The sequence below is a fragment of the Centropristis striata genome, chromosome 2 (genome assembly GCF_030273125.1).
Source record: "Centropristis striata isolate RG_2023a ecotype Rhode Island chromosome 2, C.striata_1.0, whole genome shotgun sequence".
In the NCBI taxonomy this organism is placed as follows: Eukaryota; Metazoa; Chordata; class Actinopteri; order Perciformes; family Serranidae; genus Centropristis; species Centropristis striata.
Genome location: NC_081518.1, coordinates 38,802,176 through 38,822,483, shown reverse-complemented (window position 1 = coordinate 38,822,483; position 20,308 = coordinate 38,802,176). Strand labels below are relative to the sequence as shown.

General features: G+C 42.0%; 1 protein-coding gene across 1 annotated transcript in view; it reads left to right on the top strand.

Annotated features, from left to right (window-relative positions):
• Positions 1-20,308, top strand: part of LOC131992723 (AT-rich interactive domain-containing protein 3B-like) — a 49,368-nt gene that overhangs the window by 1,244 nt on the left and 27,816 nt on the right. The window contains 1 exon segment of the mRNA XM_059358394.1: positions 391-1,023. Within this exon segment, the coding sequence (XP_059214377.1) occupies positions 391-1,023 (633 nt within the window).

Genomic DNA, 20,308 nt, shown 5'->3' with positions numbered 1-20,308 from the left:
TTTATTGTATCTGCATTTACACATGATCAGGTCTTTGACTTGAAAAATTGAGAGCTTCAGCCAACAGGGAGTACACATATTTTCTTTGTTTATATTAACAAGTATAATCCAAAATTTGACTTTTAGGCTTTCAGCTCAGGCCCCCAGTTCAAACATTGACTAAAGTGACAGAGAGCAAGGAGTTACAAATTAGCGAGTTTTTACTACTACATGTACCATATCCATGTTATTGTATAATGCATAATTCCGGCCTTCATCGTCATTTCCAGTATAGTTTTGATTTATTTATTTGTGTGTGTGTGTGTGTGTGTGTGTTGTGGGGGCTAATAAGGTAAAGGGGTAATTAGATATATGGTAGATCATCCATGACTCTTCCTCTTCCTCCCACAGCCCAGCATGTCTCAGGAGCCTGGTGTTGCCTTTCCTCAGAGCAGCTCTACAGGGGGGATGAAGCTGGAGGCAGTAATGGAGCAGCTCCAGCGTCAACAGCAGGCCCGACTTGAAATGGAGCGCAAGGAGAGGAAGCTGCGAGAGGCCCACATCATGTATGCTCAGCAGGTTGCTGCCCAGCAGGCCATCCTGGCAGCTGCCCGGGCTTCTGGGGCCAGCTTCATGGGCAAAAGCCTGGCTGGAGGGGTCCCTGGTGGCGGTTTACCTCCCCGGGTCTCCAATCAGAGCAGTGTGGACTCAGAAAGAGAGGATGACGAGGATAGAGGCCGGGATTCCGGGGATGAGGATGATGACAACGAGATGATGGAGGGGGACGAGGGCAGTGATGAGGATGAGGGAAGTGCCAGCGGTCTGGAGTTCCTCCGCAAGCAGACCCTTGCTTTGCAGCAGAGTGCCGCCCGCATCCCGGCCCGTCCATTTGGTAGTTACTCTGCGTCAGCCCCCCAGAGGGCTGCATCGCCACCTGTCAGAGTGAAGCAGGAACCAGACGAGGGCCTGTCTCCTGCGGGGCCACACTCTGCAACCTCTCCTAATGGACAGGCTGACTGGGGCTTTGATGATCACTTCAGACAGGTTAGTGGCCTGCTTTGACTCTGAGCCACACCATTTCTTTCTAACTTCTTAATTTCCTGATTGGTCTTTTCCGAGTTATGTCAAACCAAGGCCTTTCACATGTTTAAAGCAGAATTATTCTATCTAGAATGAATTTTGGACTTCCAAAACGCTGTTCACTGTAAACAAAAGGCATACGGCTTTTTTGCTGTTCACCACTCTCCCTTTCAGCGTTTTGTTTAATTTCTTAGTTTAGCCCCTGCTGTGAGCAACTGCTTAATCTGATTGTAAGACAAACCTCTCCAGCTGTATCTTTGTGAGACACTTCAAATCTCTGTGAATGGTTGACCGCCGATTGGCTTTTGTGGCTAAAAATCCTCCTAAGTGAGTCCTGGCAGAGGGCCAGGCTGGGGCGCAATGTGTTCACACTCACTAGTTCGCTCCCTCTGCGCTCACATTCTGTGTGTGTGCGTGTGTGTCTCGCTCTCTGTCCCCCTTGGCGCTGTGCTCAGGCTCTGGTTTGGCCCTGATCCAGGTAGCGGAGTCAGCCAGGGCAGGACTGCTGCTGTGAGACTGTGGGTGGTTGGCCGGGTCAGCACGAGGATTTTGGCTGGGTGGGAAGTTTGGATGTAGTACACAGTAGCAACCTGTCACACCCCCCAACCCAAGAGTTTCGGCTGTGTGCCAAGTGCACTTTCCCTTGAAGGTAAATATTGCCTCAGCACAGTGTTACAAAACGCTGGAATGCCAACTGGGAACCAAGCCGAGCTACATGTGGTTTAACATCATAGCTTGGGACATAGCAGGTTAAAGAGAGCTCAGCAGCATGTGGGTGCTATAAAAAGCCTTAGTTGCACAAGAGTGGGCAGTGTCAGGGGACATACTGTATCTGAGCTTGATCAGTGGGCTGAGGTTGCTGGACTATCATATGTCTGGATTTTATTACTGTCTATTTAAAGGCAAATGTCTTTGAATGGTGCCTCTGTAGACCACATTTCCAAATTTAGGGAAGGCAGTAGTATAGTGGTGGGAGGAGCTGTAGTATTATTTTGTTATAATTGTATACTTGAGCCTCTGTCTTCACAGGGCTCTGCTGGAAATTAATTAAAAACATCACTTGAATATGAATATTGTATGAAATGGAGTTTCATTGCATGGTTTGGGCTGTTTATTGTTTTCATGGTTGTCAGAAAGAGTGGAATAGTATAGTGGGAGATGGCCAGGCTTTGTGTGAACGTTGTCAGAACAGAAGATCACAGCAGCAAAGTTGTAGCTGACCAATACCCTATCTGTGGCCCGGTGTCTTTTATTAGGAGGGGCGGGCTGAGCCTGGGGGTTGGGGGAGGCATTATGGGACGAGAATTGGTCTGGCCTTTTTTTGTTTCCTCTCTTTTATCTTTCCTGTCATTATGTCAGCTCTGCAGTATTTAATGACGGCTCATCTCTTCAGGCAGTTTCAGGTTGCACCGCTGTAGGGGGAGGGGGACAGTGGAGGCAGGGGAACTGTTTTTTTTTCTGTTTTATTTGATGTCATTGTCTTCGAGAGGCCAGAGACAAGCCTGGCAGATGCCGCAAATACCGACCCCCTGTAATAATGTAGGGAGCACTTTTATTATGTTCTAAAAGCAGATAGAGGAGATATGGGATGGCCGGCGAGGAGACACAAATGGACGGAAGACCATTTACATTAACATTTACATTTCATGTTGCCTGTCACATTAGGTGGAGGCTTTTAACCAAACAACCTGTGTGCAAATGCTGCGACCACTCTGACAGAGATATGGCAATGCTCTTCACTTGAACAATAGCAGACGATAAATAAAGAGTTTGTCTCAGCAGCTCACGGAGAGACAACAGGATCATAATTTGCTTTTTCTAGTTTACCAACATTTTAAGCATCTAATTTGTTATGATTGTAAAGGTCAGATGTAGCTCCTTAACAGTGACATACTGCAGAATAAGAGCAAACAACCAGTGCATATCCGTGTAGTAACAAGGTAATTGTATGTAAGTTGCCAGGAGCAACACTTGACTGACAGCCATTTGATTAGTCTGTCGTGTCATCCTGTACTCTTTAGTGTTTTGGGTGATCATGAGTGGTGAAAGAGCCTGTACAGGTCAGATGGGGGTGGATGGACACGGGTACCCAGTGTTTTCGTGTCAGTGATGTATGTGTGGTGACCTCAACCATGTCCTAAACACCAGAGTAAATAAATGTCAAACAAGGGGATGGACAAAGGCGTCGCGTGGAGAGGGTGCCGGGGTGGGCAGCCGGCCGGCCTCAGCACTTTGGCCTCCGCCGCAGAGGGACAGGGGCTGCTGACCCCTGTAATCCACCCCCCACTCCTCCTGCTCACATACACACACACATGTCCATAGACCCCTCCACTCCTTGCGATAATCCCTCTGTGATTAATAGTTTTAATCATGCCTGCAGAACACAGATTGTGTCTTATGTCCTACTAGTGACAGCGCTTCACTTTGATAGGCTGTTTGACAGAAGTTGTGTGGTGTGCTACAGGTGCTGCCTGAACACAGTGGCTTTTGTTCCACAGGTTTACAAGTTTTAGATTTGCATGCTGCAACCCTGTCTTCTGAAAAATGAGACAAATTGGAGTCTGAGCAGAGCATGTCTACATTTTAATTGCTGTGATCACAGAGGCACTGTGATGACAAAGGTACAAGATATAGAAACTGGTATGAGTACTTAGAACTATGCAACAAGATCTTTATAATCAGGGTGTTGGTGCTGTTGTGTCATGTCCCATGATTAAAGTCAGAAAATTATTTTATGACAATTAAGCTTGCACAATTTGGTTCCCTTTTTCATTTTGTCACATATGCCTCATTTACTCTTCAAGGTTCAGCTCGACCCAAGATGACTCAACTCGCTTTTGGTGCCAGGTCCTTTTCTCAATTGAGTTTTACACTAGTACTGGGGGTACTAGTGGAAAACTCAGTGTAGTCTGGATTTTCAGCTGACCACTGGCGCCATGATAATGCTGCGTGAAACTGCTGAGACACCCATTGCCAGCATTTTCCCCAGCTTTGTGCAATACTTATTTTACAGGGGGTTTGGGTGTCCTACTCCGAGAAAATGTTACTTTTTCAAAAATAAAAATAATTTTGGACAATTACTACTTCTACATCGTGTACAGAAAGTTGGGGACCAACTATGCCACTGTAATGTTTTTAGTTTTGAAGCTCAAAACATGGAATTTACATAAATTCAGCTAACATTCTGTGACTAATCTCCCCGACCAGTAGTTTTAACGCCTTCTACTATTGGCTTAGCTCACTTTGAATCTCGATTGAGGTGGTACCAAAAAAGTGCCAGATACTATCCAAAACCTTCGCTTATGAAAACCAAACAACAAGATTCCATGTAAGTCTAGCTGTAGCATGCAGTGGAAATGGAAATGTGGACTAAGCCAGGAGTCAATTTTAATTGTACAATGTCATGTCTCAGCCTGGCTCAATTACAAGAGGCTGGATAATTACCCCCTACAGCCTGGTTAGATTTGTAGTTTGTCATTAGGGTCAGACCAGAGAGGTTTTAATGTGGAGATGCTGCAAATCTGGATAAGATGGGATACTTTGTTGTTTCAACATTTCAGACTTAGTAAATCAGTGCAGAAGCAGTACTCTAATTTGCCTGGGCAGAACAGAAGAAGGCACAGCTAGTCTACAACTTGGGTCAGAGCAGAAACAAAATTAGTGGCCAACAATGGCAATCAGACCACAGTGGTTGAAATCTGGTTTCTGGTGGTAACGGGGCATCTGTTACTTCTGAGCTGTGCCATAATTTGCCACCCCATTGAGCCATGCTTCTGCTGCTCAAGCACTGAAGCCTGTCTGTTGAGCCAGCGCTGTTGCATAATTTAGCTGTCGCCCCAGCAACACATCAGCCAGGAAGTGGGGAGCTGCACGGCTGCAGCGCAGAGATCAATAAGGATTGTGTGTGAGCTTTTAGAGGCAGGAATGTTTGGCCTCGTTTATGGTTCATTTATGATAAATGAGGAGGACATTGTATTAAGCAGATGCACTCAAGATTTCATTTTGACCGTGGAATGTGGAACAAATCTACCCTGGTGAATCAGCACACCCGCTGCAGTGGTGTTGGGAAGGTTGCTAGATGTGTGAGAAACATACACAGTATCACCATGTCTCTCACTAGTGTCACGGTGGGAGCTGGGAGGCCTCGCTGCCTTTCGCACATGCTGCAAACGCCAACCTGACCCGGTTTCTGCTCGAGTGTTGTGTTGGTGTCTCACATGCCATAACTGTCAGTGGGTTTTAAATGGTGTACTTAGTCTTATTCTGTTTACTGGACTTCCTGTAAGGCTGATGTAATAAGGCTGGAATTACCGTCTGACCCCTATTTGTACAAACCGCTTGCAAACCAAGGTAATTCAGATGAGGAATATTGAGGAAGGCTAGGGTCCATTAAAAGATGTTGCACTGCTTGTTCAGAACAATAAGTTTTACTGTGAAACATGTATTGTTACTGCTCTTCCCAGGCTGTTGAGCCACATTGGGGAATTGAAAACCTCAGCCCTGACTTTTCACTTCTGCTGTCAATGCTGACAATGCATTCATATCACAATGAAAGTAATTGTTTCACATGTATGAACTGACAAAGGATGGACTGTAAAAAATAGTAAATGAACAATAAATGACCAACTCAAATTGGTGCTTAGCTAAGTTTAAGTGCTGCTAAAATCTTCTTAGAACAGTTCAGTGGTACCTGCATTTAAGGTTTTTTGAGCATCAAAACAAAAAAGGAATTACTTGTAAACTGGGGTGCCTTATGTGTCAAGGAATATTTAATTTAAATATAAATGGAACACTAATATATTTTCTTATTTGTTTTTACATGTATTCCTGATGAGCTCTCACTTAGAATTATTAATGCTCTTTTCAAATTTGCTTATTAATTTCTCCTTGTGAATGTGAATTTCTTTAATTCCTCATCAGGTTCTTTTTTTTTTTATCTGGATGACTTCACGACTACAAAATTATATTACTAATGGCATTTGTGATGAATGCCGTGCCCTGGATACTAAATGGTTAATCTCATTTTCAAATCTCCCCCTTTAGCCACAACACTGATCACCGCACAGATGAGGCTGGCTAAAGGTGTCTGAACTTTTAGCTCACTGGGGTGAAATTCTCCTCAACATTTTGTCTGACTTATCATTTCTTTCTCTACTTATTTTCAAGTCATACATTTGTTCAACTCCAAAATGTGTTTTTGGCTGATTCGCTTGGTAAATTAATGAAATACAAAAGCACTTTATAACAGAAAATATCTTCTTCTGTTCTTTCTGTTAAGTACTAAACTATCAAAACACTATTTTTCCATCTAAGGTGTAGTGTTTACATGGGACATTTATATGGGGCGTTGCACTGGGATTTTTCAGTTTATGTTTGTAGTTCAATGCTGTGCGAACGTTGCTTTGCCTCATTAACCGCAGGCTGGTTGGGTTGGATGGAGGCGAGTGGGCTTTTAACTCTGAATTGCCTTTTTAATGGCATTTTTCTGATTGATGCTGCTCTCTGCTTAATATAGCCCAACGTGTATGGCTACGGTTGAATTTGCGTCAGGATGAAAACAAATAAGGGTCTACAACTGCACAAATAATGATGCATTATTATATTTTGCCATACATTCCCAGAGTTGGTATAGGCTCTATTGGAACATTTAACTTTGAATTATCTGTTGTATTTAGAAATAGGTGCATATGAAGGTCAAAGTGTAGTAATACAATTTTGTTGTTCAAAGCATAACATTTATTATTGCAAAATGTATCCAAATTAAATAGAAAAGGTTTTTAAAAAGGCACTAAAATAAGACCCTCAGATAATTGTAGCTTAATACAATTGTTCTTTTGACAATTACATTTACTAATATGCTATTTATGATACAGGGTAGGCATCTCACTGATATGCTACGCTTAACTACTTAACTACTAACTACTTTTTGATGCACCAACCTGACAAGTACTTAAGTACTCAAGTGATCTGAACTTGCTAACATGAGATTTTGACAACTTTTACATGTTTTTTGGTACATATGTGTCGGTGGCAAACATCTGTTAAGCGACCTTAAAATATCAGTTTGGGTAGGAAATTTTCACATGCAAATTATATGTTTCAGATTTATCTGAATTAGAGCCTACGCCTCATTTTGTGCTGACCTGCTTTTAACAGCCATGTGTGGACGATTCCCCCTGCCCAGAAATAGAGGTATTGAATTTAGTAGCTAGATGAAGGGGGGAGGGAGAGGGGGCAGGAGATACTGTGGAAGGAGAAGAGGGGTTAGTGGTCTGGCTCAACACAGTACGCTGCCCCACCCAGAGGAAACATTCCAGACGGAATTAAAGAGTTAACTCTTCAAACAGTGAACATTCCCACCGGGGGCTCCCAACAAGAGACATGGGGGTGGGTGGGTGCATGTCCATGTTGTAGTCGGGCCCCTGATTGGTGATCTTTCAATTCATTTTGCTCAGTGTCACAGGGGCTGTAAAAGAAAAAAGCCAAAGGGCCTGAATGGGAGGAGTTGGATGGGAGGGCCCGCTGGTGCAGGCAGAGACACTTTTTTTTATTTGTCTGAGTCCCAAAGGGCACATCTGCTGCTGGCAGAAAGGAGGAGGCTTCTCGCAGTGTGTCCAGTCCCCTCACCTCGGACACACCATGGCCAGGTCAAACACAACACTAATTGGCAGTGTGTTGACTGCCTTCCACAAACAGGACTACTGGATGTAGATGGTGTTGGGTCATTCATTCATGGATTCATGGTCCTTAATCCCAATTCCAAAAAAGTGGGGACACCGGGGAAAAATTTGCAAAAAAATCAAATTTACAATGTATATTTACCCAAAAAAAGTCATAAGTTTGAACATAAAATATGCTGAAGTTATTTCTTCTTTGCACAGTTTAAAATTGAATATATGTCCTAAAGGAATAGCAAATTATTGAGTTTTGTTAACATTTAAGAAAGTGTCCTTACCTTTTTGGAATTAGATTTGTTGATTTTTTTTTTAAATTGAGCACTGTGGTCCCATGGTTTGAAAACTCTTGGCTACTAGTGTTTCAAGTAAACCCAAACTTAATTTACATGTGTCAGTTGTAAACCTGTTGTGGATCATATTTGGACTTCCCCTGTTTCTTGTGTCTATAAATCCTTCAGAGAGATAGATATCGCAGCTGTTAGGATGTTGAAATGCTCATTTCCTTTGTGGCTTTATTATATATATATATATATGCGCTAGTGATTTGCATTGTGGACCTGTTTGTGTAGAGTTGGGTAGTCTGAGTGTTCCACGCCTCCATTCAGATCCCACTTAACTTGCACTACTACCTTGAATAACCAAAATGTCTTTACAAGAAATGTGTTGTGCTCCTCTCAACAGAGCCATATTATATTGGCTTGCCAAATGTACCTGTCAAGAGCACAAGGTCTTCTTGCCTTTGTATTAGAGGGCGTCTGCCTTTCAGCCGAAGTGATCGCTCCTGCAACGTCATGCAAATTACTTTTTGTAAGACCCCTCATGCGCATCGTGACTGAGGGCCACACTGCTTGTCTCCATTTAATTTAAATGAAAGGCAAAAAGTTCTCACATTTAAATGCAAATGTTGCATGTCCATTAGAGTTGTCACACTTTTTTCCCAAATCGACCCTGGAGGATTGACTTCCTTGCTTCTAATGGAAACTGAGCTACTGATGCCTGCTGTAATTTGATCAGTTGGTAGTGAAACCACAAGCCCCCCTCCTCACACCATTTCTGGTTCCATTCGCCCTTTACAACCACTCCCACTCAGCATATCTCAACACCTGCTCTTTAATGAAGGCAAACAGAGAAAGGGAAATAGCCAAATGCAACAAAGACGTCCACCAACCCCTTTGGCAGCTGCAGGGAAGTAGAGCTAGGGTCATATGACACTGTAGAGCAAAGTCTCCTTGAGTTTTATATAGGCTGACTGCATATAGTGATATATAAAGTACAGACGTATATAGGCTACTGTTCACACTGTGTGTTGCAGTGACCCTTGGCACAGCATGTGAGGTCCTGTTGTCCTTGTACCATGTACAGTGTGGTCTCAGATATACTGTGTGTTTAACTTCTCGGTCTGTCTTTGCTCATGTGGTTCAGTCATTGCAAGCATTTGGTATTTAAAGCCTTTTTATGATCGATTTGAAATGCAGTTTAGCTGCATTTTCTAGCATAAAGCCATCTCAAGCTAAACATTTTGCCACAGTAAACAGTAAATTATACTCTTTTCAATATTTTGTTTTTGCAAAACAAAGCCCCTTATTTTAATTTTGCTAAAGAAGCCAAACTTCTCAAATGCAAAATCTTGCCTTAATAATCAAATATAAAATGCTTTAAAATGTGCTATATAATGTACAATATGCTGTGTTGCCAAGACATTTCAGTTGGTGTCAAAAATAAGTATTGTAGTTTGATATCATGATTCCATGTAAAGTGGCTTCGCTAAACCCCCTTATCACAGATCCCTTAAAATGTTTCGGAAACATTTTCTGCAATGGGTCATGTTGTGAATGGGACCAGGGAAATCTTGTATCGTCAATTTCCCACCTCAAGACTGTGTAACATTTCAGGAAAAATACTGGTACGACTGTGCATTGAATGTAAGCAGTAACATTGCAGGGACAAGCAAAGGTTATGTCCGTCTGACTAGAGACGCTTTCACATGGTGTGAGCAAACCAATCACAGGACTCGGCTGACAATGTATTTGAAAATAAGAGATGTCTTTTAGCATGCACACATACGTCCGACCTCACCCCACTTCTTCTATTAAGCGTGCATTACCACCATCTGTTTCAATACCCCTTGCCCCATCTATTCTGCCATTGCCTCAAGACAATGTTCTTGAATGCATTGTATTTGTTAATTGTGAAAAATCACAGTGCCTGAAAGGTCATCACAATCATTTACTGGGAAGAGGCTTCACAATATACAATGGTATATGTTATTATAATGTCCTCATTGTAACACAGCTTAAGATAAAGTACTGCAATCCTTTTTCTGAATACTGTCATATAATTCAGCCCTCTACTCAGGCGCTGGTTCAAGTTCTGAAGTTTTAGCTTCACAGCATTCGGAATAGGACTTTGACCTGCTAACACTTAGCAGGTCATCAGGCAGTGTCTGTCTCTCTTTTTTTTAATGGGTTTTGGAATTTCACTGTGGACAGAGATGCACCACATGATAATGCTAGGACACAGGTCATTTTTCTATGTGTAAACAAAATTTTGTGGATGTAATTTAAGTAAAGGCTCAAGCGTTTTGATAGAGTGCAGATTGGATATGGATCCATTGGTCCCAATCAAAACACCTACAAGACAGTCGGTGATCAAAAAAATGTTTTGCAGTTGTAGTGGGGAAGTCTGTGTCATATAAGGGTTTTAAAGCAATGTGGCATTTATGAGAATGTTTGTGTTGCAGCCACAACTTTCTCCAACTGGCAAACTGCAGTAGCAGACCAAAGATGTTGTCTCGTTCGGTTCTCGCCTCTGCTTTGCTCCTTGTAGAAAGAGCCGGGCAGTAAGGAGGTGAAGAGTGAGAGTAGTCTATTGTTAGTGGCTTTCTTGGCTGTCTTCTGACACTGCTTTGGCTGAGCTCCAGACTGGTGTCAGAGGCCTGTAGGTGCTAACTGGGCCACTGTGTCAAGGCCCTTGGGTAAACACAGCAGAGAAGGAGGTGAAAGAGGTACAGAAGGCTTTCCTTTCACTATAGCCTGCCTGCTTTTCAGTCTGCACAGTCATTGCGCTGCCTGCCAAAATCCCATGTAGTTTATATTAGCATGTGGCCAGGTTGTGTGGCTGCCAAGTCTTCAAACACAAGCCGAGTGTAATCACGTGCTTGTAAGAGGGAGCTACCAGCAGAGGAGGAAGGAAGAAAAAAAAAAAAAGGTCCTGGCTGCTGCCCAGGAAACGTCACATTACACTGAAAGCAATGTGTTCACAACTCAGCTTCCAACATTTACATTCTACATTCAGGGCTGTACATCCTCCAAGCTGTTCACTTCCTGAATCACAATCATCACAAGAAACTGACAATAAAAAGCGATCTATCGATCAGGCATGTCTGCCCTAAATAATGTGCCAGTGTATACACAGTTTCATATAGGTAAAAAAAAAAAAGCATTATTACTACTAGCATGAGCAAAGTCCTGTTTGTAATCTAGTGATTCATTTACACAGTATATTGGAGAGCAGAGGTATGTTGAAGAACATGAAACATAGCATGATTTTCTCTTCTTTTGGACAGAATCTCTTTACAGATTGCATGCTGAGAGCATGGGCCCTGCTTTTCAGGATAAAAGCATATGGAACATTTTTAAATTGTGATATATGTATTGGTATGTTTACATGGCAGGGGTGTCACAACTTGAATTCTGAATCAATATTGATTGAAATTAGCTTCCCGGAAGGATGTTTATATCGATAATTGAACTGTGATCATAAAATTGTCTAAGTGAATCAAATTTGGAGAATTGTGAAGACCTATTTCATAGAGTAATTAAAGCAAACAAGCTCAACAGAGATGTTGGGCACGTCATAATTCAAGTGGTGGAATTAGAACAATTAAGTGCAGCTTTTTGCCACATGTCATAAACAAAAAATAAATACCTGACTGTGAATTTCACAGCAGTTTATGTCTTCTGTTTGATATGCATTAAATATTTATATAGAGTGTGTAATCAGAAAGTGGAATGCCAATCAATCAATGAATCAATGGTTGTGGGGCACAATTAATTGGATTCACTTCTTGTAAGGCTTTTAAAAAAATATTTCAGATGACAAAAAGCACATCAGGCTCAGGCCTGTAGCTGATCTGGTTAATAGACAATCACACTGTGAATAGTACTATGGACCATGTCAGCCGCAGTCAATAATTTCAAAAGCCATGTTAGTAAATGATTAAAGAGTAGCACAGAAAATTGAATTATTAACAGCCAGGACAGAGTGTATATAGGTTATTCTATGAACTATATGCATGAGGAGGTTATCAGAAATGTTTCCTTCGGTGTGATGGAGCCTGCTGGGCAGAAGTTTTCCTTTGCACTTTATTATTTGACAACAGATATATAATCTTGCCACGCCTTGTCCCTCTTAAAAAGCTGCTGAGTGGGATCGTCTGTGTCTGAAATTTACATAATGTGTGTCAGAACCCAGGGCTCTTTTCTAACAAACATCAGCATATTAATGTGGAACATGGTTCAATAATGTTTGTGGCAGATTTGGGATGCCCCAACCCCCAATGGAGTCAGCCTTGATTAGCCAGCCATCTGGTCAAACAAAGACATCTCAGGTTTTCCTGTCCTAAATAAATGTGATTAGAAAACCTGAGGAAGCTCCATGCTTTCAGCTCAGAGAGGGTTTCTTGGTTAGAGCATTTGCTTAAGAAGTGGTAGTGCTGTTTACTGAATGATTGGTAGCACAATATTGGAACAAATCTGGTTGCATTTGGAGGCAATGTTATTTCCAGTTATACTTTGGAATCAGAAATTTAGTTATGCATGTGAACTTTACATGAGTAAGTATGCATATATTATAAGAAGGTGGATTAGATAATCAGAGCAAATTATGCTCTGTGGAAGTAGCACGTTTTTAAAAACACTTGTTTAAAAAAGAATATATAAATACATATGTGTAGGATAGCTGTGCACCATGAGAGCTGGATTAAATTAAAGTAAGGCAAAATGAATATACTCTGCAAACATCTGCTTACCTCACTGAAAACCCTCTGTCTTTGCATCTATCAGTTTTACTATTCACAGTATGTGCTTTTGCTGCTGTTGTTTCACATTCAGTACAGTCTGTTTGCTCTGTTATCTATATCATATTCCTTGCTGCTGCAGCAACCCATGTTCCCTATGAGAATCATTACAGTTTTATCTTATCTGATCATATGTACCATACTTCTGTGATGTCTTTGAGCAGGCATTTAATTAGGTACTGTGCCTTAAGGCTGTATACACGGCAAGGGAGTTACCCAAATTTTCACATCAGTAAATATCAATAATTATCATGATACATTTTTGTAATTTTGTTCATTTTTGTTTATTTCTTTCAAGTTTAGAGGCTGATTTTTTCTCCTGATTGAAGTAGTTCATTATGGATTAAACTATTCTTTATTGTCAGATAATGACATTTTTTTACGTTTTACATATCTGAGGTAGACTCAAAAACAATAATTTTATTAACAAATACATGTAATGTACTGTATGTTACAAGGAGTCTACAATATTGTAGGCTTTTAAAGAACTTGTAATTTATCTTAGTAGGCTAATGTAAATGTTACACTATATCTGGATATGTTGACAGACAGGTATTATGACATTTTAGTCCTCTCTTATTTTAATCTCCTACTTCTTGAAAGCCTGGATAGTGTGGTTTATAAATGGCTGACCCAGAAACAAGTATAACTGTGTCTGTAGTGTGGCTCTCTCTCTGGTGCCGCTGGCAAGAGGGACCACAAACAACGAGAATCCACACTGCATTCGATTGGCTACTTGTTGCTTTTCATGGGGTGCTGGTTGGAAAAATCCCGGGATGAGCAGGCCTATATGGATCATTGTTGCCGGCCTGCATATCACTCTGCATGTTAATGTGGTTAACAACAAGCTTTTTAGCTCTGCTAATTAGCAACCATTAGCTTCCAGCGTGATACAGGCAGGATTTATCTTCCGTATAGCCATGGCACATTACTTTGTTGGTCACATACAAATACGGTGTTGAGTTAAGGAGAACTGTGTGCTTTTTTTCAACTAGTCAAAAAGTGTAAATGACTAACGATAAGAAGATAACAGAAACATTCTCAACCAGTGATCTTGATAGCTGCTGGCCAGAATTGGATGCATAACCTCCAAGTCAATGACACAATGACAATGTGTTTTCTTGTTTATTTTCAATCATTCTCACACTAAATGTGGCTCTTTTTAAGTGTCTAGTGGGTCTCTGTTGTCTTTTGAGCATCCAGTAGAGATGTAGTGGCTTGCTGGCCCATGGAGATGAGCTCCAGATGCGTGACGGGCTGCATCATCCCAGCCCGGGTCTCTGGGGGGTACGGGCCTGTCAGAGGTGGAATGCCCCTGCACACTTAACGCTAGCTGAGAGGAAACAGATACCTATGGCTCTGAACAGAGAAATAGCTTCCTATCGATTAGACTCTACAGAAAGCTGTGAATTGCGCTTATGGTTTGAACATTTGATACTGCAGATTTAGAGAGATAGTCATAACACCAACTTCTGTGATGGAGGAAACCCTGGAAATACCAAGAGTGATTTCCCCCACCATCAACATGCACCAGACAAAGAAGTAATTTACCCATCGGACTACAGGCGTGACCTCTGTCATTTCATATTCAATGAGATGTGATGTGTCCTAATAGCAGTGAAGGTTTTTTGTTGATTGTGAATGTATCAAGTTCCCGGTGCTGTCAGTATAATGAGAATGTATATAAAGGCCTATCAGGTCTGTGTGATGTCTCCAGCTGCCATTAGCATGGGGGTGAAGTGGATGCTTGCTCTTTGAAAGATGTGAGATATGCAAGGTATTTTTAGCCAAAGCTTTTAACCCAGAAGAAACAGCTAATAGCTGCTTTGACCTGAATGCAGCAGTATAGCTTTTTACTCAAAGCGGCAGTGATTACAAGGGGCCCAAAAAAGTGATTTTATTGTACAGTTCTTTTCGCCTTAATGTGCTGGGAAATTAATTTATGTCTTTGTGAAATAGTAACGGCTTTGCATAATGGAGAATATGTAGTATCTGTTATTGTACACTTCACAGAGCAAAGCTAATGGCTTCAAATCAAATTATCTGTGAGGGGTTACTGAGGGGGCCCCATACAAGTTTGTGCATATTTAGTTCTCAGAGGTCGAGTTTCCTATGGGCCTGAAACACTACGGGAAAGGGTTAACTTATGGAGTACTGTATGTGGTGGCACAGATGTGATTCACTAAAATGTTTGCTCTGGCTGTGAAAGGGTCTTTGAACCAATGAGTGTGAACTTCTGGCCACACCAGCCTATAAACGTTGCATTTGTGTGAGGCAGCGAAAGGGGCCAGCTAGTGTAATGGGGGATGGGGCCTCTGCCTGTGGAATGTGGTGTCTTGGTGAAAAGGCTGGAGCTGAACAAATGCAGTCAGTTTATTTGACAAACCAGACTTGCTGGTCACCAACAGACATGTTTACCCAGGACCTAAATATGCAGATCAACCCCTTTCTTTCATACATGTGTCTGTCTTGTTGTGCTCTCCGTCTCTGTCTCTCTTTTGAGGATGAGGTGAAAAAGTGTGTTGATCAGTATATATGTTTTTCTTCTACATGTGTCTGCCTGCCTGCCTGCCTATTTTCATTCTGTCTTTCTATCTGTGACCCCCCCCCCCCCCCCTTCTTTTTTTCCTCTGTTTCTCTTTTTCAGCTTTGTAATTGGAGTGATTAATGGAGGGAGGGGTGGTCTTGCCTGAAGGCCTGTTTTTCAGTGGCCTGTTTAGAGGTGCTGAGGCCAGGCAGGTAGCAACACGTTCTGCCCCTGGACGTTTAGTCCCTTGTCCCTGCCACTTTGTTTGTTTCCCCAAAAGCCAGAAATCTCTTCTAGCTACAAACTGCCTCTGAGTGACGGGACACTCAGAAGCAGGCATGCCCCCGGGTCCTGTTTTTGCTGCCGGCCTGCCCTCATGTAATATGTGACCCTTTTTTATGCTTTATAATAGTTTTTTATGAGAGCAGAGAATCAGTGGTGGATTTGTTTGTAAGCAGGCTCTGTACCATATGTTCCTGAGTGGCAGTGAGGTTTACTTCCCTCTTGTCGCACATGGTATTACGATTAGCCAGAGCCTTTGTTGGTGGTAGCGTATGGGCAGCTCACCATGAGATCTTTTACAGTAGTTAGCCAGTAAAGGATGCCATCCGCTCAGGCCAACTCCCAATGCACCCTCCCCTCACCCATGAACCCCCTTCCCCTCTTCCCCCCCTTCCCGACTGTGAGAGCCACTATAAATGATTCCTGGAGTCCCGCTGTGGGATCAGCTCCATTTATTTGATTTAGATTAGAAACCCCCCCCCCCACAATGCTTGTTTTTACAGGCATGCTGAGAGGAAGCAGATTCGCTTTCTTTAAAGATTTAAACTATAGGCATCAGGGCTCTTGTTCTCCAGTAGACAAGGAAACAGGCTTACTACTTTATATGTAATCTGCTTTAATCACAGATCCAGTTCTCTCTATAAATAAGTGTACAAAGCAAGTACATAAAGTTGTCTATATAAGGTCACAACAGTACATTTTTGGCACATTGTATTTATTTTTTTTACCCCTTTACAGTTTCATGTACAAAATAAGTAAGGTAAACTACTAACTTTTCTGGCTTCTCGCCATATATCACTACTGTTGGCTTCAATCCAGATTTCTGCTGGAGGCCTTGATTGTGATGAAATTACCGCTGCTGTGTCTGTTTAAAAGATTTCCCTTGCTGAACTGTTTTGACAGGCAGCAATTTGGCTAAAAAAGATTAGTCCGGGAATGAGATGTTAAGAGTACCTATGGGATGAGAGGGGCTCTCCTGTTATTGTGAGGTCCTGTTACTGCTGTACAGGAATGTTAGTGAATTTCACTGGTCACCTCCCCTCCTGTGTCTGTATTCTGGCAGTGCTGTGCTGTATTCTGGCATTTTGTTGCTCTTAATTTACTAGCTGGGGTTGCTATAGGGACTTTGCTTGTGTGTGCTTGTATTTTGTTACCATTGAGGGCAAGGTGTGGCTATTTACACACGTTCTTTTTTGTAGATAACCACCATTTGATGAGGGTTTCCCATGGATACCTTCACTATTTATACAAAGTTAAGGTGTCTTGTTGGAAGTGAAGGGCTTAGGTCACCCTGGGAGCTGTGATTCTGGCCTCATCTCAGTTTCCCTGGCGTGGCGGTAGATGACTGAGGATGATGAGTATTGACGTGTGCTGTGAGATTGCGTCCGGAGGGGGCTGGGGACTTCCCTGTGTTTGCACATCCAGGGCTATTGATTTGCCTCCTGTTCAATGGCTCTGGCCCTGGGGACTTGGTCTGCAGTGTGGAGCTGTGTAGGGTGGGACACAGAGTCATGACACTAGCTCGGAGTGGGAAGACAGGGGTTAGGGGTATGGCTCAGAGCTAACAGGGCTCTAATATGGCACGTGCCTCTCTTCATTAGGCCTAGTTTAGTCTGCACGATTAAGCTGGCAGGCTGCAAAACAACAAATGTTTTAAGGTCTACTCCACATTTCTAATTTTTCTGCCATCCCACCAGTCAGAGTCTCCCAGCCTGTTACCTATAGTATACAAATCGCCTACTTCACATAGGTTCAATGCTGCATGCACAGTATGCAATTGACCTTTTTCAAAGCGTGTTTGGAAATGTACTTGAACCAGTTTTCCCCTGCTTTTATTATCTTAAGGTATTTCAGAAAGTGAGTGTGGCACAATGAGAATCTCCTTAGCTGAATGGCTGCTATTTGAGCCCACTCAACCTTCTACTGGAAGAGTGAAGGCAAATCACATGATGCTTTTATTAAGAACAAGGCTCTTCATCTAATAACAGCTCCACTATTAAATTGGAGAAGTGCCGTCAACATCCTGAGCAATCAATGCCATCCATCCCCCACTCCCCAAGCAGCAGCCATTAACCCTTCTTGTTCCGGCATGCCTGGCCTCACTAAAATGGTGGCTGTACTCCAGACATCTTTCTATAATGGCTGCGTAGAATTAGCCTCAAGCTATTCATCGACATTCAAGGAGGAGTGTGTTGCGTAGTTTGTCCAGTGCAGATGGATGGATATGCAAAGAATGTCAACTTGTTGCAGACGGAAGGTCTGCTGTATTATTATATGACAATAATGGCACATGAATACACAATAAAAGCATGGATTTAACTACTGGTGATCTTTTCCACCTTAAAAAGGCATGAATTAAAGGGGACATCAGACTTCACAAATAAATGTAATATCTAGGATAATAGTTGAGAGTGACTTGTGACCCATTTTTTACCAACTCCACAGAAAAATACAAAATTAAAATGTGTTAAAATTAAGCGGTGATCACCTTGGTGGCTGTCATGGGTCAGAATTTTTTTAGGTATTTTCCAGCTATATTACCGTAAATATTTGTGCTGGTTTTTCACCTTGGGGCATTCATTGTGATCCCGCAAAGGGACGATTCAAAGTGTGGTCTTGTGTCACGAAACAAGGTGGATGGATAGTGGGAGGAGACGATAGTGGGAGGAGACGATAGTGACGTGTAACAGAGGAGTAGCACTACATGGACAATAAGCGACAAGCTGTGGCAGGTGATTTCAAAACAGTATTGACGTAAAAACTGAACGCTGTGCTGTTTCTCGCTGTACAGATACTGCATACTCAAGCAAAGATGTTCTGCTTTTGTTGTTTTGGTTACTGTCGTACAAATAATACGTGGTTAGACGCCATGTGGCCGTCAAATATTCCGCCTTGCCGGGATCGCTGATTCATAGTGGTGCCACTTCCAATAGTCCCACCAATTTTGTAGGCGAGACGTTAGAGAGCCGTAAATGTTGCGGCTTGAAACTGCAGTATGAAAGGGCCTTATGTCAATGTGTGGACAGCTTGTTTTCCTCCCTCTGCCCCTCCCTTGGCGTTGACCAGCTACAGCTCACTTCTGGTCATCTACCTTATTCTTATCCCTGATTTGGCGATGCGCCAGTCAGTCACGTATGGCCATAATGTGATTAGGCCACCCACCGCCTGGCCTGTAAACCTGCTAACAGCATGAGAGAGATGCAGAGGAAACATGGGCTGCTTAAATATATGAAGACTTCTGTTCACTCTACACCCAGATACACATTAATATATGCAGGCAGCGCATATACAAAAACAATTAAATATTATGGTTTCATGTGACCTAACTGAATTGCAGTTTGGATAAATATACTCACAAATATCTTGCTATTACACGTCTGTTTAATGTGTAAAAAAAATTACTTCAGTCACAAAGGCACTTATAATACATCATAATACACACATAAAAATAAAGATATGTGCTTTAAACTCTTAATTTGTGGAATATGTCAGGCAAGACGAGCCTTGTACATCCCTGTCGTGAATATAGGTAGGGTGTGGGAATTTCTGTTTTTAAAGAAGTCATTTCTGGGTGGAGCACTGCATGTGATGAAGGGGCTGAGGTGACTGATCATAAGGAGTGGTCGCAAAACATCAGTATCCACTTTAACTTGACAAAAAAGCAACATAGTGTTAACATTCCTCAGCTGACCAAGGTCCCAATTCAAGACCCAACATGTCTATTCATGGTTAACGGGCTTTTTTTGAACCAGCTAAAAAAGCAGACTTTTCCTATAGAGCCAAGTGAAGTTGTCTGTGTAATTGCAAGTGACAGCTGAATTACATTGCTGGATCCGGTCGTTCATATTATAAGTTATTTTTTAGAACACTGGCTGCAGGGTATCAAGTGATATGATAGCCATGGGGCTTGGGGGGGAAAGTACCACACTGAGGCCTTATGGTCAAATTCTGTTGATCCTCCTTTTGATTTCCATAATTAAAACTGAAATTTAATTTCAAATCATTATTATTATTTTTTATTTTCTTGAAATCGTGACAGACCTTATATCAACAGCAGCAACATCCAGCCAGCCCTGTTGTGCTGAATCGTGGCGAAAGTCTAGCCTTGTTTCATATGTAGTTCATACATATTTAGTACTACAGTAGTTTGCCTTTATTTCTACAGCCATGTGTCCTTTTCGTCATACCAGCTGGCTCTTTACAGTTGAAGAGGACTAACTGACACTCCTTGTTCAGTAGTGGAGAGCACTCCACAGATGCTACAGTAGTCAGTTGCCTGTCTGTTGGAGCAAACTTGAGGGAATATGTTGTGGAGCAGGTGTATGTGTCTGGTAAATTGCAACAGATGCTGGTAGAGTGATCTATCTATTTTAGTAAAGCAATTCAAATCAGTGGAACTAATGTGATTTTAAGATCCCACAGTGTAATTTTCAAAATGTAGTGTATTTTTCCAGTGTATGCATATCAAGATAATGTTGTTATAATTATCATATTATTAATTGTGTTACTCTCCCATCACTACTTACAAGCACCACATGTTTAAAGTCACTTCTCAGCTTTGCTATAATAGACTAAACTATTGAATATGTTTTATCAGATTTGTAGAGAATTAAAGATTTGGCCCCCGTAACTGCAATGACTGCACTATGAAGAAAAGCATTACGATTGTCAAAAGTAATCTATGTA